This window comes from Sciurus vulgaris, assembly GCF_902686455.1.
Source record: "Sciurus vulgaris genome assembly, chromosome: 2".
Taxonomy (NCBI): domain Eukaryota; kingdom Metazoa; phylum Chordata; class Mammalia; order Rodentia; family Sciuridae; genus Sciurus; species Sciurus vulgaris.
This window is the reverse complement of record NC_136462.1, coordinates 186,485,691-186,499,774: the sequence shown is the minus strand read 5'-3', so window position 1 is coordinate 186,499,774 and position 14,084 is coordinate 186,485,691. Positions and strand designations below refer to the sequence as shown.

The following is a 14,084-nucleotide window of genomic DNA, read 5'->3' as shown; positions in this document are numbered from 1 at the left end:
CCTTATTGGTCTTTTATTGGAATGATAATTTGGGCCTAATTAGAGACTTAATTTAAAAAAAAAAAAAAAACTCTTCTTAGTTGTAGATGGACACAATATCTTTATTTTGTTTGTTTAGTTTTTTTACGTGGTGCTGGGGATCGAACCCAGTGACTCACGTACGCTAGGCAAGTGCTCTACCACTGAGCCACAACCCAGCCCTGGAGACTTAATTTTGAATCACATTGGGACTATTTCCAAAAATCAAATTCATCTTCTTGTCACCCACTTTCAGACTTAGTAAGTAAAACACTGGAGATATAATTTACCTACGTCTTCCTCGGTGAAACCCACGCCCCACTGCAGACGGCAGTTGTGGCTGCGTGCCTTGGTGCCTGCACCTGCCTGCTCCTCGTCCTGCTGGCCTCCTGGGCGCTCTCTTCCCTGTGCTCTGCATCTCCCGTCCCTCTCCCCTGCCAGCCCTGGTGTTTGCAGCCAGTGACATTCACCTGTACTCAGGGTGGCAGTCAGTATCACCAAGGTAGGTCAGAAGTATAACTAATGACACTTAGAAATGCAACAATGACCCTCTTCTACAGACCTGCCTGCTGTGCTTTTCGCCCTCTACCTCTCTCGGGTTCAGTGTTCTTTTAGTGGTTTTTAATATATTCACAGTTATGCAAGCATCTCCATTGTCTAATTTTAGAACATTTTCATCACCACAAGAAAAGACCTTAGACCCGTTAGAAATCACTTCCCTTCCTCCCCTCTCTTCAGCCCTTGGTAGCCCCAGTCTACCTTCTGCCTCTATGGATTTGCCACTTCTGACCATTTAATGTAGGTGGAATCATAGTGTGTGGCATTTGTGTCTGCCTTCTTTCATTTAGCACAGTTTTCAGGTTTACCCATGTTGCAGTGTGTATCAAAATGTCTTTCCTTTTTGTGGCTGAATAATATTCCATTGTATGGCCATATCACATTTTATCTGTCCATCAATTGATAGGCTTTGGTTTGCTTCCATTTTTTCCTATTACTGTAAATAATGCTATCATAAGCAAGTTTTTGTGTGGGCATGTTTTCACTTCTCTTTTTTATTTACTTAGGAGTGCAATTGCTAGGTGTTAGGCAACTCTGTATTTAAGTTTTTGAGAAATTGCTCACTATTTCCTAGCATGACTGCACCGATTTCCATCCCGATCTGCAGGGCCTGAGGACTCAGTTCCCCACATCCTCCATCCACTTGTCGTCCTGCTGGAGCCTCCTGGTGGGTGTGAAGAGGTTTCTCCTTGTGATTTTTTTTTTTTCTTTTTTTTTTTTTTTTATTGATCTTTTTTTTTTTTAATGTAAACAAATGGGATACATGTTGTTTCTCTGTTTGTACATGGCGTAAAGGCATACCATTTGTGTAATCATAAATTTACATACAGTAATATTGATTGATTCATTCTGTTATTTTTTCCCTTCCCCCCACCCCTCCCACCCCTCTTTACCCTCTATACAGTACTTTCTTCCTCCATACTTGCCCCCCTCCCTAACCCTAACTCTAACCCTAACATTAACCCTTCCCTCCCCCCCATTATGTGTCATCCTCCACTTATTAGCGATATCATTCGTTTTTTGGCTTTTTGAGATTGGCTTATCTCACTTAGCATGATATTCTCCAATTTCATCCATTTGCCTGCAAATGCCATAATTTTGTCATTCTTTATGGCTGAGTAATATTCCATTGTATATATATACCACAGTTTCTTTATCCACTCATCAATTGAAGGGCATCTAGGTTGGTTCCATAGTCTGGCTACAGTGAATTGAGCAGCTATGAACATTGATGTGGCTGTATCTCTGTAGTATGCTGATTTTAAGTCCTTTGGGTATAGGCCAAGGAGTGGGATAGCTGGGTCAAATGGCGGGTCCATTCCAAGTTTTCTAAGGAATCTCCACACTGCTTTCCAGAGTGGCTGCACTAGTTTGCAGCCCCACCAGCAATGTATGAGTGTACCTTTCTCCCCACATCCTCGCCAACACCTGTTGCTTGTATTTTTGATAATCGCCATTCTAATTGGGGTGAGATGGAATCTTATGGTGGTTTTGATTTGCATTTCTCTTATTACTAGAGATGTTGAACATTTTTTCATATGTTTATTGATTTCTTGTACATCTTCTTCTGTGAAGTGTCTGTTCATTTCCTTAGCCCATTTGTCAATTGGATTATTTGTATTGTTGGTGTAGAGTTTTTTGAGTTCTTTATAGATTCTGGAGATTAGTGCTCTATCTGAAGTATGATTGGCAAAGATATTCTCCCACTCTGTAGGCTCTTTCTTCACATTACTGATAGTTTCCTTTGCTGAGAGAAAGCTTTTTAGTTTGAATCTATCCCAGTTATTGATTCTTGCTTTTATTTCTTGTGCTATGGGAGTCCTGTTGAGGAAGTCTGGTCCTAGGCCGACATGTTGAAGATCGGGACCTACTTTTTCTTCTGTAATCTGCAGAGTCTCTGGTCTGATTCCAAGGTCCTTGATCCATTTTGAGTTGAGTTTTGTGCAGGGTGAGAGATATGCGTTTAGTTTCATTTTGTTGCATATGGATCTCCTTGTGATTTTGATCTGCATTTCACTGACCACTAGTGGTGTTGGACATTTGTAACATGCTTACTGACTGTTTACAGATCTTCTTTGGAAAAATGTCTGTTCCAATCCTTTACTCATTTTTAAATGGGGTCATTACCTTTTGGTTAAGTTGTAAGAAGTCTTTATATATTCTAGATCCATCTCATCAGATATGATCTCCAAAGCTTTTCACTGTCTTGATGGTGACCATTGAACCACAAGCTTTTTTAATTTTGGTAAAATCCAATTTGTCTTTTATCTTTTGTCACTTATGCTTTCAAATATTCTATTGGATGTCTTCCATGATTTGTCTGAAAATGTGATTTGCTCACTAGGAACCTAACTGTATTATTCTTCATTTCTCTGACTTGGGATTGTAAAGCATTTAATTTAAAATGTTTGCCTATACACAAAGGAACTTAGAAATGATATACTTTGAGCTCATAAGCCCATGTTTGCACACTTTATCTGAGGAAATAATTTGATAGAAGAAAAATACCCTGTATGTCCAGAGTTGTTCATTTCACTCTGACCCATGAAATTGGGGCGATGGGAATCTTGGCAGGAGTCAGTTAAGTCCATGTGGCGCATCATCAGGCACTTACCAGTCACTGTGACCATGAATAGAATGAGATGAAGATGTCATGATGATCATGTTCAGTGAGGGAAAGAAAACTCAAGTGTGCTCCTTCTGGTTAAAGCTGTATATAAAATATTTGGGCTGATGAAAGGGTCTATATAATTATGGGTAGTTTTATGTTCTTTGTTTAATGTTGATATTTTATATTTACCATTAATATTAAGTAAAAAAATGTGCATATTTTAAAGTGGCTGAAATGATGACTAATGGTTAAATTTGGGTAAATACTTCTTTCTTTCTCACCACAACTTTTTAAAATAATAATTATTTTTACCATCCTGGTCATCAGGGTTACATTTAGAAACAATATAAAAATAGTTTGCTGTGTTTGCTTGCTAAGAATTTGAATGGAGATATTTTAAATTTTTTCTGCATTTTATGTTGAATACAAACTTTGATTTGATTTTGATATCATAATTACTATTATCTTTGTCATTAGAGCATTATATTTGCTAAAAAGAAGGTAAAGATGATTATGGTGATATGTTAATAGGGATCACAGAAGTACTTATGATAGCTCATGACATGATTATTATTACAGTAATTTTGTATATAAGTAAACCAATCCATCAGCTTTTGAAATTGATTTCAAACAGACCGAAGACTTTTTTAAGGAGCAGTAAAGACATTGGAAGAAAATAAAATAAATAAAAAAGTCAGCCCAATGCAAGTCATTACAGTAGGCACGCCCCTATGGGAACCACTGTGAGCTGCGTCCTTGGATGCCCTGATCCTCTGGCCTTTGGCTTCACCTGGTGGCAGTGTCTGGGTCCAGTCCATAACTGTGAGGTGATCCTGTTCCTGCAGCTGACACAAGGGTGGCAGGCGGCAGCCCATCTTCCTGCCCAGCCCTGCCCTGAGTTCACACTCTGCAGCCAGCCTGGACTCTGTGCCTGGCCTGGAGGAGACTAGGCGTGTACTCACACGTGGGAAGGCTGTGAAAAGAAAAACCCTTGTTGGCCCAAACATTTAGACAAGAATCACAGTGGATCTTTTGTTCTCACTCTGACATGGTCAGAATTAATTTGGAGGTCCAAAAGAGGGTGTTTTTGTTTTTGTTTTTAAAACTGAGTTACTTCATGCAAGGATATGGGAGAAAAAAGAAACTAAGAAACATGGCTGTAGTCTATAAAGAGTATTGGAACACTCCCAGATTATTTTTCAGGGCTCTATACTGTTAGCAGCCAGGGTGCTCCTGCCTCAGTCTTCACATCTGAGCTGTTGGCGAGCTTCTTGTGAAAAGACCCAGATGCTACAGGGAGGCAGTGAAGTGCGTCTGGTGGTCTGAGAAATAGTTTAAGGTACTTAATCATGTTTTTTCTCTTCCTCCTCAGGTTTAATAGGGGAAACCTACTTTCTGCAAGTAACCGAAAAGGCTGCCCTTAGAAGGTGTTTCTTGGGCCCTCATGGAGTAGCTGGAACTTTTACTGTCACGTACTTGGCCTCTTGATCACCCAGAGTGATTGTAGCCATGGCCAGCAAGAGGAAATCCACCACCCCATGCATGATCCCAGTGAAGACTGTGGTGCTGCAGGAGGCCAGTGTGGAGGCCCAGCCAGCAGAGGCCTTGCCTGAAGTACCCCAGCAGGATCTGCCCCCAGAAGCACTTGCTACCAGCAGTGAGGCATCCCAGAACTCCAGCAGTACTGATGGCTCTTCACTGGCCAATGGGCACCGGAACACTTTGGATGGCTATTTATATTCCTGTAAAGACTGTGATTTCAGATCCCAGGACATGACCCAATTTGTGGGACATATGAACTCAGAGCACACAGACTTTAATAAAGATCCAACTTTTATATGCCCTGGGTGCAGTTTCCTGGCAAAAACCCCTGAGGGGCTTTCCCTGCACAATGCAAAGTGTCATTCAGGGGAAGCCAACTTTGTGTGGAATGTGGCCAAGCCAGACAATCATGTAGTCGTGGAGCAGAGTATCCCCGAGAGCAGCAGCACTCCTGACCCAGCAGGGGAGCCCAGCGCCGAGGGGACTGACGGACAGGCTGAAATCATCATTACCAAGACTCCAATCATGAAGATAATGAAAGGCAAAGCTGAAGCCAAAAAAATCCATACGCTCAAGGAGAATGTCCCCAGCCAGCCTGTGGGTGAGGCCTTGCCAAAGCCATCAGCCGGGGAGGCAGAGGTGAAAGAGGGGGACCACGCCTTTGTTAATGGGACAGCTCCAGTCAGCCAGGCATCTGCCAGCTCTACAAAGCCCCCCCATGCCACCAATGGGCCTCTGATAGGAACGGTGCCAGTTCTGCCAGCTGGCATAGCACAGTTTCTGTCCCTCCAGCAGCAGGCCCCAGTGCATACCCAGCACCACGCCCACCAGCCCCTGCCCACATCCAAGGCCCTTCCCAAAGTGATGATCCCCCTGAGCAGTATCCCAACGTACAATGCAGCTATGGACTCCAACAGCTTCCTGAAAAACTCCTTTCACAAGTTCCCCTACCCAACCAAGGCCGAGCTCTGCTATCTGACTGTGGTGACCAAGTATCCAGAAGAACAGCTCAAGATCTGGTTCACAGCCCAGAGGCTGAAGCAAGGCATCAGCTGGTCCCCTGAGGAGATTGAGGATGCCCGTAAAAAGATGTTCAATACAGTCATCCAGTCTGTGCCTCAGCCCACCATCACAGTTCTGAACACCCCCCTGGTCGCCAGTGCGGGCAATGTCCAGCATCTCATCCAGGCTGCTCTCCCAGGCCATGTCGTAGGACAGCCAGAGGGCACAGCAGGAGGACTCCTGGTCACTCAGCCACTGATGGCCAATGGGTTGCAAGCACCAACCTCGTCTCTCCCCCTGGCTGTCACATCTGTTCCCAAGCAGCCAACAGCGGCACCCATTAACACTGTGTGTTCAAATACAACATCGGCGGTAAAGGTGGTCAACGCAGCCCAGTCGCTCCTCACAGCTTGCCCCAGCATAACTTCCCAAGCCTTCCTTGACGCTAGCATCTACAAAAATAAGAAGTCCCACGAACAGCTGTCAGCTCTGAAAGGGAGCTTCTGTCGGAACCAGTTCCCAGGGCAAAGCGAAGTCGAGCATCTGACCAAAGTCACCGGCCTCAGCACTAGGGAGGTGCGGAAGTGGTTCAGTGATCGGAGGTACCATTGCCGGAACCTGAAGGGCTCCAGAGCCATGATGCCTGGGGAACACAGCTCCATTCTCATGGACTCTGTGCCCGAGGTGCCCTTCTCCCCATCATCCAAGGCCCCTGAGGTAACCTGCATCCCGACAGCGGCCTCATTAGCAAGCCACCCTGCCGCCAAACGGCAATCCTGGCACCAGACTCCTGACTTCACACCCACCAAATACAAGGAGAGAGCCCCAGAGCAGCTCCGAGCCCTGGAGAGCAGCTTCGCACAAAACCCGCTCCCTCTCGATGAGGAACTGGACCGCCTGAGGGGTGAGACCAAGATGACCCGGAGAGAGATCGATAGCTGGTTTTCAGAGAGACGGAAAAAAGTGAATGCTGAGGAGACCAAGAAAGCTGATGGGATGGCCTATCTGGAGGAAGAGGAGGCTGCCGAGGAAGAGGGTGGAGACGGGGAGGCAGCCAGCGAACTGAGACTTGCTGGTGAAAATGGCTCCCCAGAAATGCCCACAGGCCAGCTATCAGCAGAGCGCAAAGTCAGCCCCATCAAAATCAACCTCAAGAACCTGAGGGTCACTGAAGCCAGTGGCAAGAGTGAGCTTCCAGGGCTCCTTGCCTGTGAGCAGGAGGAGGATGGTTTGAGCAAGCTGGCAGAGCAACCCCCTGGCAAGGTGAGCTACAAAAAGACAGCTCAGCAGCGGCACTTGCTGCGGCAGCTCTTTGTCCAGACACAGTGGCCAAGCAACCAGGACTATGACTCCATCATGGCCCAGACGGGGTTGCCACGGCCAGAGGTGGTGCGCTGGTTTGGAGACAGCAGGTATGCACTCAAGAACGGCCAGCTTAAGTGGTACGAGGACTATAAGCGGGGCAACTTCCCACCGGGGCTGCTGGTCATCACCCCTGGAAACCGGGAGCTGCTGCAGGACTATTACCTGACACACAAGATGCTGTATGAGGAGGACCTGCAGAACCTCTGTGACAAGACCCAGATGAGCTCCCAGCAGGTCAAGCAGTGGTTTGCTGAGAAAATGGGTGAGGAGACACGGGCCGTGGCAGATACAGGTGGTGAAGACCAGGGACCTGGCACTGGTGAGCCTGCATCTATTCACAAAGGGCTGGGCGACTCCTACTCGGAGGCGTCTGAGAACAGTGAGTCGTGGGAGCCCAGTGCACCTGAGGCCAGCTCAGAGCCCTTTGGCACATCGAGTCCCCAGGCTGGACTTCAGCTAGGTAAGGGGTCTGCAGGAAGCATGGCCTTCCTTTGTGGGCGAGGGGAGGATGCAATCAAAGTTGGACGTTGAATTTATTGCACAGGAGGCTTCTGCTGTCTTTAAGGTTGACTGGCAGCAGAAGCCATGGGAGCCTTACATGGATAAAGGGTTGAGAGTTGGGCTTTGGTTTTGGTTCAGTTATTTTTAAGCCTGTGCAGGGAAAAGAACATGGTAAACCTAAAAGGACCCAAGCTTTTTTGAGCCATTTCTTAGCAATAGAAGAACAGATCAAAACATCATCTAAGGCAGATCCCAATCACTGGGTAGAAGAGAGTATTAGCACATCAGAGGAAATTCAACTCAAATTGTTAAACAAAAGGGAAGAGAGCCTTCGTCTTTAGATACATGAAGCAGTCCCAGGCACGGTGGTACATGCCTCTAATCCCAGTAGCTCAGGAGGCTGAGGCAGGAGAATCACAAGTTCAAAGCCAACCTCAGCAACTTAGGGAGGCCCTAAGCAACTCAGTGAGACCCTGTCTCTAAATAAAATATAAGAAAAAGGGCTGGGGATGTGGCTCAGTGGTTAAGTGCCCCTGGGTCCAATCCCTGGTACAAAAAAAAAAAACACCCAACCATGAGGTGTGGTGCTTTTATCTAAAGTGACAATGTTTTATGTTTTTGTTCTTCCTGGGGTAGAAGTAATGTTTATTATAATGGAAAATCACCTTCCCTCTTGGATATGTATGGAACTCAAAGTGTGAATTGTGTTCCTCGGTTTCTCTGAATTATGGTATTTTAGTACTCAAAAGCAAAATTCAGAAGATTATTTTAAGACACACTTGTGAAGCCACAGATAAGTCACATTATTAGTTTTTAAAATTTTCTAGGTTCTACGTGCCTGAGTTCCCAGCCTCTCCCTTCCTTCCCTCCCTAGTATTTGATTCCTCATTCAAGGCCCCATCACTAGGTAGCCAGAAGCTCAGGTGGGAGCTAAGAGGGAAGTGCCACAGAAGGGATTGGGCACATCAAAATGGTGGCCCTGCCAGCAGGGTTGGCTGTGGTGGAGGCTGCAGAAGACACCCAGACAGTGCCTGTGGAGTTGGGCAATGCGGAGGTTGGTCCTGGAGGCTGCACTTCATCCCTGGGCCGTGCCCCCCACCCCAGGGTGGGGCTTAGAGGCATATGAGTGTGACTATTCTAAGCCTTACACAGCAGCGCCTCTCCCTCAGCCCTGAAGTAGGCATCTGTGGTGACTGTGGTCCCGCTTCCTGCTGTGGCTTGTCATTGCCAGGGTGGGCATTAAGGACTTGGTCCTCTAAAAGTCAGTTTTGTGTTTTGATTGCTGATCACTGCATTTGATTACTGAGGGGTCAACATAGAGACTGGTCGTTTTTCTAATCCCTGTGGACTGAAGCAGCTTTGTAGACACAAGGGATTTAAAGAGATAGTACCCTTTAAAAAAAATCCCCCCCTTTGGTGAGTCAGACATTTAAGGAAATCTTAGGTTGCCACAGAGACAGTAGAACAGAAACTTCAGTGATGCCGTACCACAAAGAATACCATTTTGCAAAAATAGTTTGGAAAAGTCACAGATGACTCTAGTCCTCAACAAGCAAAAATTAACAGTGCTGGAGACAGAGAGAATTAGATTTGAGTTACCACAGTCTTCAGAAATTCTAGTTCTCAACAAAAAAATTGCAAAACATACAAAGAAATCAGAAAGCATGGCCTATTCACCGCAGACAGACCCAAACCTTGAGTAAGTCCAGAAATCGGAATTATTAGTCAAAGATGTTACATCAGCTATCTTACAGAAGTTCATTAAACTAAAGGAAGTCATGGACAAAGAACTGAAGTCAATCAGGAAAACTGTACATGAATGAAACAAGACTATCAATAAAGATAGTAATAATAAAAGGGAATGAAACTAACTCTAGAACTGAAAAGTACAGACACTGAAATGGACAGTTTACAAGAGACATTCAACAGATTTGAGTGGTGGATATAAAGATAAGATGATTGAAGTTATCCAAAGGATCAGATTAAAGTAAGAATGAAGGGAAATGGACAGAACCTAAGGGAACTGGGAGACATCCTTATACGAATCCCAGGAGAAAGGGGAAGAAAGAGTATTTAAAGAAACCATGGCAGTTGGGTGGTGGTGCACACCTGTAATCCCAGGGATTCAGGAGACTGAGGCAGGAGGATTGCAAGTTTGAAGCCAGCCTCAGCAATTTAGCAAGGCCCTAAGCAACTTAGAGAGACCCTGTTTCAAAAACAAAGGGCTGGGGATGTGGCTCAGTGGTAGAGCGCTCTTGGGTTCAATCCCCAGTACAAAAACAAAAACAAAAATCTTAGCTAGGGATGGGATTTGAGTCCAAGTGTTGACTCCCTCAGCTCCCAACTCCGCCTGGCGAGCGTTGCTATCGTCGGCCATGCCACAGTGGCAGCATTGTCCTCCAAGTCTGTTCACTTATACCTGGTTTCTCCTGTTTCTCAGCCAGCTCCAACACAAGGCCCTATCTGTGTGCATCATGGACGCTGAACCCAGCTGCTGAGATCTAGGCAGCATGTTCCAGGGGTGGCAAGGGAGAAGGTAGCATGAGGTGTAGGAGACAGGCGCTGGGGTGAGGCAAGGAGGGTTCGTGGATGTGGAGAGGCCACACAGCTGCTCCAGCTGCGAGGCCAGGGATTTGGCAGTTGTTCCACAAAGAGTCTGGAGGCCTTGGCAGATCAGCCTCATCCTTAATCTACTTGCTCTTTTTCACCTTTCCCCAGGCTGGAGATGGGGGAGTGGCTGGCAGGAAGGCATTGCTCATGAGTTAAGAAGTCCCCAAAGCCAGTGATGCCACCCTGGCATAGTGAGGACCAGGCTGCCCTGGGGGCTGTGCAGATTGCAGCAGCTGTGGAGTGACAGGCCTGTGTTTTCTCCTCAGAAACAGACTGAATTTGATCCGATTATTCTGAAGGACGGGCTCGTCTGGGATGCTGCCTGCCACGTAGAACAGCCGAACCTGCCTCTGCTGCCGCATGTCATTCCCATGGCCAGCCGTGGGCACCCAAGAGAGCCTGCGAGGCCTTGCAGATAGCCCAGAGCCCGCCGTCACCAAGCAAGTGTCAAGGAAGGCTTCTGCCAGTCCTTCTCCCACAGCGCAGGACCTTCCCTTGGCCTCCCGGGGATGAAGCAGTTCAGACTTGATATTCGTAGACAGAATCAAGTCCTAACAAACACTGCCTCTCTACAGTTAATAAAGTACCAGATTCCAACACTTCCACCATATAGACGCTTCAGTGGGCCAAGCGGGCCAGGGTTCCCATCATCTCTGAACGTGCCGGTTGTCTGTTCTCTGGGAACACTGGAGCCGCAGGTGCCCTCACCCTCCATGGCAGGCAGGGGTCGGAGATGCTCAGGACTGTGTCCCAGCCCCGCCGTCTGCTTTCCTCGTGGAAGTGGTCCCACTGCAGGGAGCTCCCCTCGTGGAGCCAGGCTTGCTCTGAGGGCCGATTGGTGCAGAGCCCGCTGTCACCCTCAGTTCACGATACCGCCCGGCTCTGAGAGCCACGTTGGACCTTGCCACTCTCTTCAGTTGTTACCTTAATTTGGCTTTTTTTCTTTTTTTTTTTGGTGGGAGTTTGAATCAAGGACCATAACTTTTCAGTTATCAGATCAACTAAAGAAACATTTGTTGTTAAGCCTAACATACAGACCGATGCATTCGCCTTTTTTCCCCCCTTTCTTTAATGTAGAAATGTAGAAGCCTTAAAAGTGAGGAAAATGAGAAAAGGAAATGGGGGGAGGGTGGGTGAAGAAAGGTATGGCTACAGCCTGCAGCTCTGGCCACTGCAGTGTCCAGAGCCCTGTCCCCCTACTCACTTCAGAGCCTCCTGCTGGGGAGAGGGCACACCGTCCCAGTAGAGGAAGAGGGAGGGAGCGTGGACGGGCTTGGGACTGCAGGGGATTATCAGAGCTGGAGTGGACTTGAGCACCAAGACCTGCGGGCGGAGTTCCTGGCAGAACATCTGGAATGCCACAACCACACACTGAGGGCCTGGCCAGCATGCTGGGCAGATACCCCAGAGGTGCTGGACGTCACTGGACAGGTCCTTGTGAGGGAGTCTCTGAAGTTCTACATTTATGTCCCCAAACTTGGAAATAAGAATACTTACATACTTTAGTCTAACCCTCATGTCCTCTTTTGAATTGAGAAAATCACAGGTAAAGATGCCTTTGAAACAATAGAAAACTTATAGAGCTGTACTAAGTGGTAAAGCCCTGATTTCCTCAAGACTGGCCACTCTAACAAAGGAGGTGGGCGAGGTGTCCCCTGTGGCCTTGCTCACCTCTTAGAAGTGAACCAAAGAAATGGGTTCCTGAAGTGCCAGGCCCTGCCCAGGCTGCGGAGGTGCGCTCCTGCTGCGCTTGACTGCGTGGAGCTCCAGGAGACCCAGGGCGGGATGATCTTTGGGCAGGAAGCACTGGTTACCTTCTAGACACCCAGGGAAGGGGAGCAGGCAGGCCACTTGCTGGCTGGCCTGTGGGGATGAGCATGGTGCCAGCACCTTCTGCTTTCCAGGAGAGGGCTTTCCTGGGAAGCCCAAAGCCCTTGAACCATTGTTCTTTACATAGTGTTTTCTTTAGCCCTCCCTGGCCCAATAGGGACCACCTCTTTTTTGTCTCAAACTGGGGACTTGTGAATACTTGGCAAGTTTTGCAGCCTATTTTTGTATCCTTTCCTTTTGGGGAGTGAAGCTATTAGTCTCAAAAGCCTTTGAGGAATTGCCAAGAATGGCAAGTGATTGCCTTCCTTCAGAGAACAGACACTTGGAATCTTTCCTTTAGTATTTATGTACATTCAGATTAATTTATATATCCACATATACAGTACAAATATTCACTTGATATCTTGTAAAATGAACATGTGATGTGTACACTTAAGTTTCACGGCACGTGGGTGTTGGGAAGCAGCTTGTGTGTGGGCGGAGACTGCTGTGCACTGGTGGCAGGGGCAGCCCAGCACGAAGCCATCTCCAAGTGTCTGAGAAATCACTCTGTGCCTCAGCCCGTGCTTGCTGGCCTCACCTCTAGAGCCCATGTGCACCAGCTGAACGTGGTGTCTGCAGAGAGAATCCTCTTGGTTATTTATATTGACACTACAACCCAAACAGCAAAACAAAAAAAGCGTTACATGCTGGACAAGTTTGTGCAGGACACAGCACCCCAGCCTCAGGCACCAGCCCATCTTTTAGGTGGAGCAGTAACCGTGAAGCCAGCCCTGGCATGTTTGTCTCACAGATGTTGGCCCTTCCCAGCAGCCAGGGCCACACCACAAACGGCAAGACTGACCACATGAGGAGCTCCATCCACAGCGGGACAGACCCTGCTTCTTCCTGTGCTCTTGGATGGAGTGAGAATGGGATCTGGACCTTCTGTCTTGAAAGAGTATGATGATCAAACATGACACTGAGAGGTGGTCATCAAGCAGGTGCTTTAAAGGGGCACCATTCTAGGGACCCAGGGCTTTGGGTGCCTAGCTTGAATACAGTGTGCCAAGCACAGACACATCCAGAGTCCAGAGTCACACTGACGATGGCAGTGGGTTTGTAGGGTGGTGGTAGCCAGGCTGTCAGCTGGTTCTGCACACTGCTGAAGAGTGGAATTCTTTGCTGTCCCTGTCAGAAGACTGACTGTGGACTGCAGAGGTAAGAGGGGGACAGGGCCGTTCACCTCTCCTGAAGAAAAGCCGATGTTACTAGGTGACGAGTTCCCCGCCTCCTCTCAGCACTTGGGCTTGTCAGAAGTGTGAGTTGTCTTTCGGTATTTCTCTTGCTGGTGTCTTATGTCTGTTTGGTTTATTGTTTTTCACTTGAGGTTGTAAATTTGGTTCTACCAGGTGAAACCAGATCACAGTTCTGATAAAGAAAATTTGAATTTGATAATATGCTTTACATCTTTTGATTACCTGTTTTAATTTTTGATCATAGAAGAGCTTTTTGATTTGGGGAGGGGAAGTATTTTCAGGATGCTTGGGTTCCTGAAAAAGAAGGCCCTAGCCAAATGGCTCAGTGACTGAGTTAGAGCTCCTTCCTCCTGACTGAATGACAGGTGGTTGGTCAGCTGGACCAAAGCACCTGGGCGCAAGGCCCTGCACTCTGCTCTCTGGAAGCAGGAGTGGGGCAGAGTGTCAGTGGTGCCTAAAGGGCTTCTACCTGCAATCCAACACGTGTCCTCAGTGGCCTTAGGAGGCTGACCCACCAGGAAGCTCCAGTGAGTTCTACAGGTTGCCATATGGCTCTTGTGGGTTTTTATCCTGTTTCCTCTTACTCTCCCTTCTGGCTGTGTCACATCTGTCCCACAGCTGCCTTCTGTGGAGGGTCAGAGGCAGCCTCTCTGGTTGGACATGGTGTCTTTGTGCATGTCCTTCCTCAGAAGTTGCCTGCTTACGCTGTTCCGGTCTTGGGCCCTGTTGCCTCTCATCTTAACCTCTGTGTGGACCAGAATCCTCAGATTAGAGTAGCTTTTCAGTTCAAACATCACAGCCCGTGTTTA

At 47.3% G+C, this 14,084-nt stretch overlaps 1 protein-coding gene across 10 annotated transcripts in view; it reads left to right on the top strand.

Moving 5' to 3' along the window:
* ZHX3 (zinc fingers and homeoboxes 3) overlaps positions 1-10,589 on the top strand; it is a 126,188-nt gene extending 115,599 nt beyond the window's left edge. For all 10 annotated transcript variants that reach the window (XM_079126906.1, XM_079126908.1, XM_079126910.1 and 7 more), the window contains 2 exons: positions 4,560-7,556; positions 10,474-10,589. In XM_079126906.1, coding sequence (XP_078983032.1) covers positions 4,697-7,556; positions 10,474-10,484 — 2,871 coding nt within the window. In that variant the 5' untranslated portion in view covers positions 4,560-4,696 and the 3' untranslated portion in view covers positions 10,485-10,589. The remainder of the gene's footprint in view (positions 1-4,559; positions 7,557-10,473) is intronic.
* Positions 10,590-14,084: the final 3,495 nt, after the last annotated feature.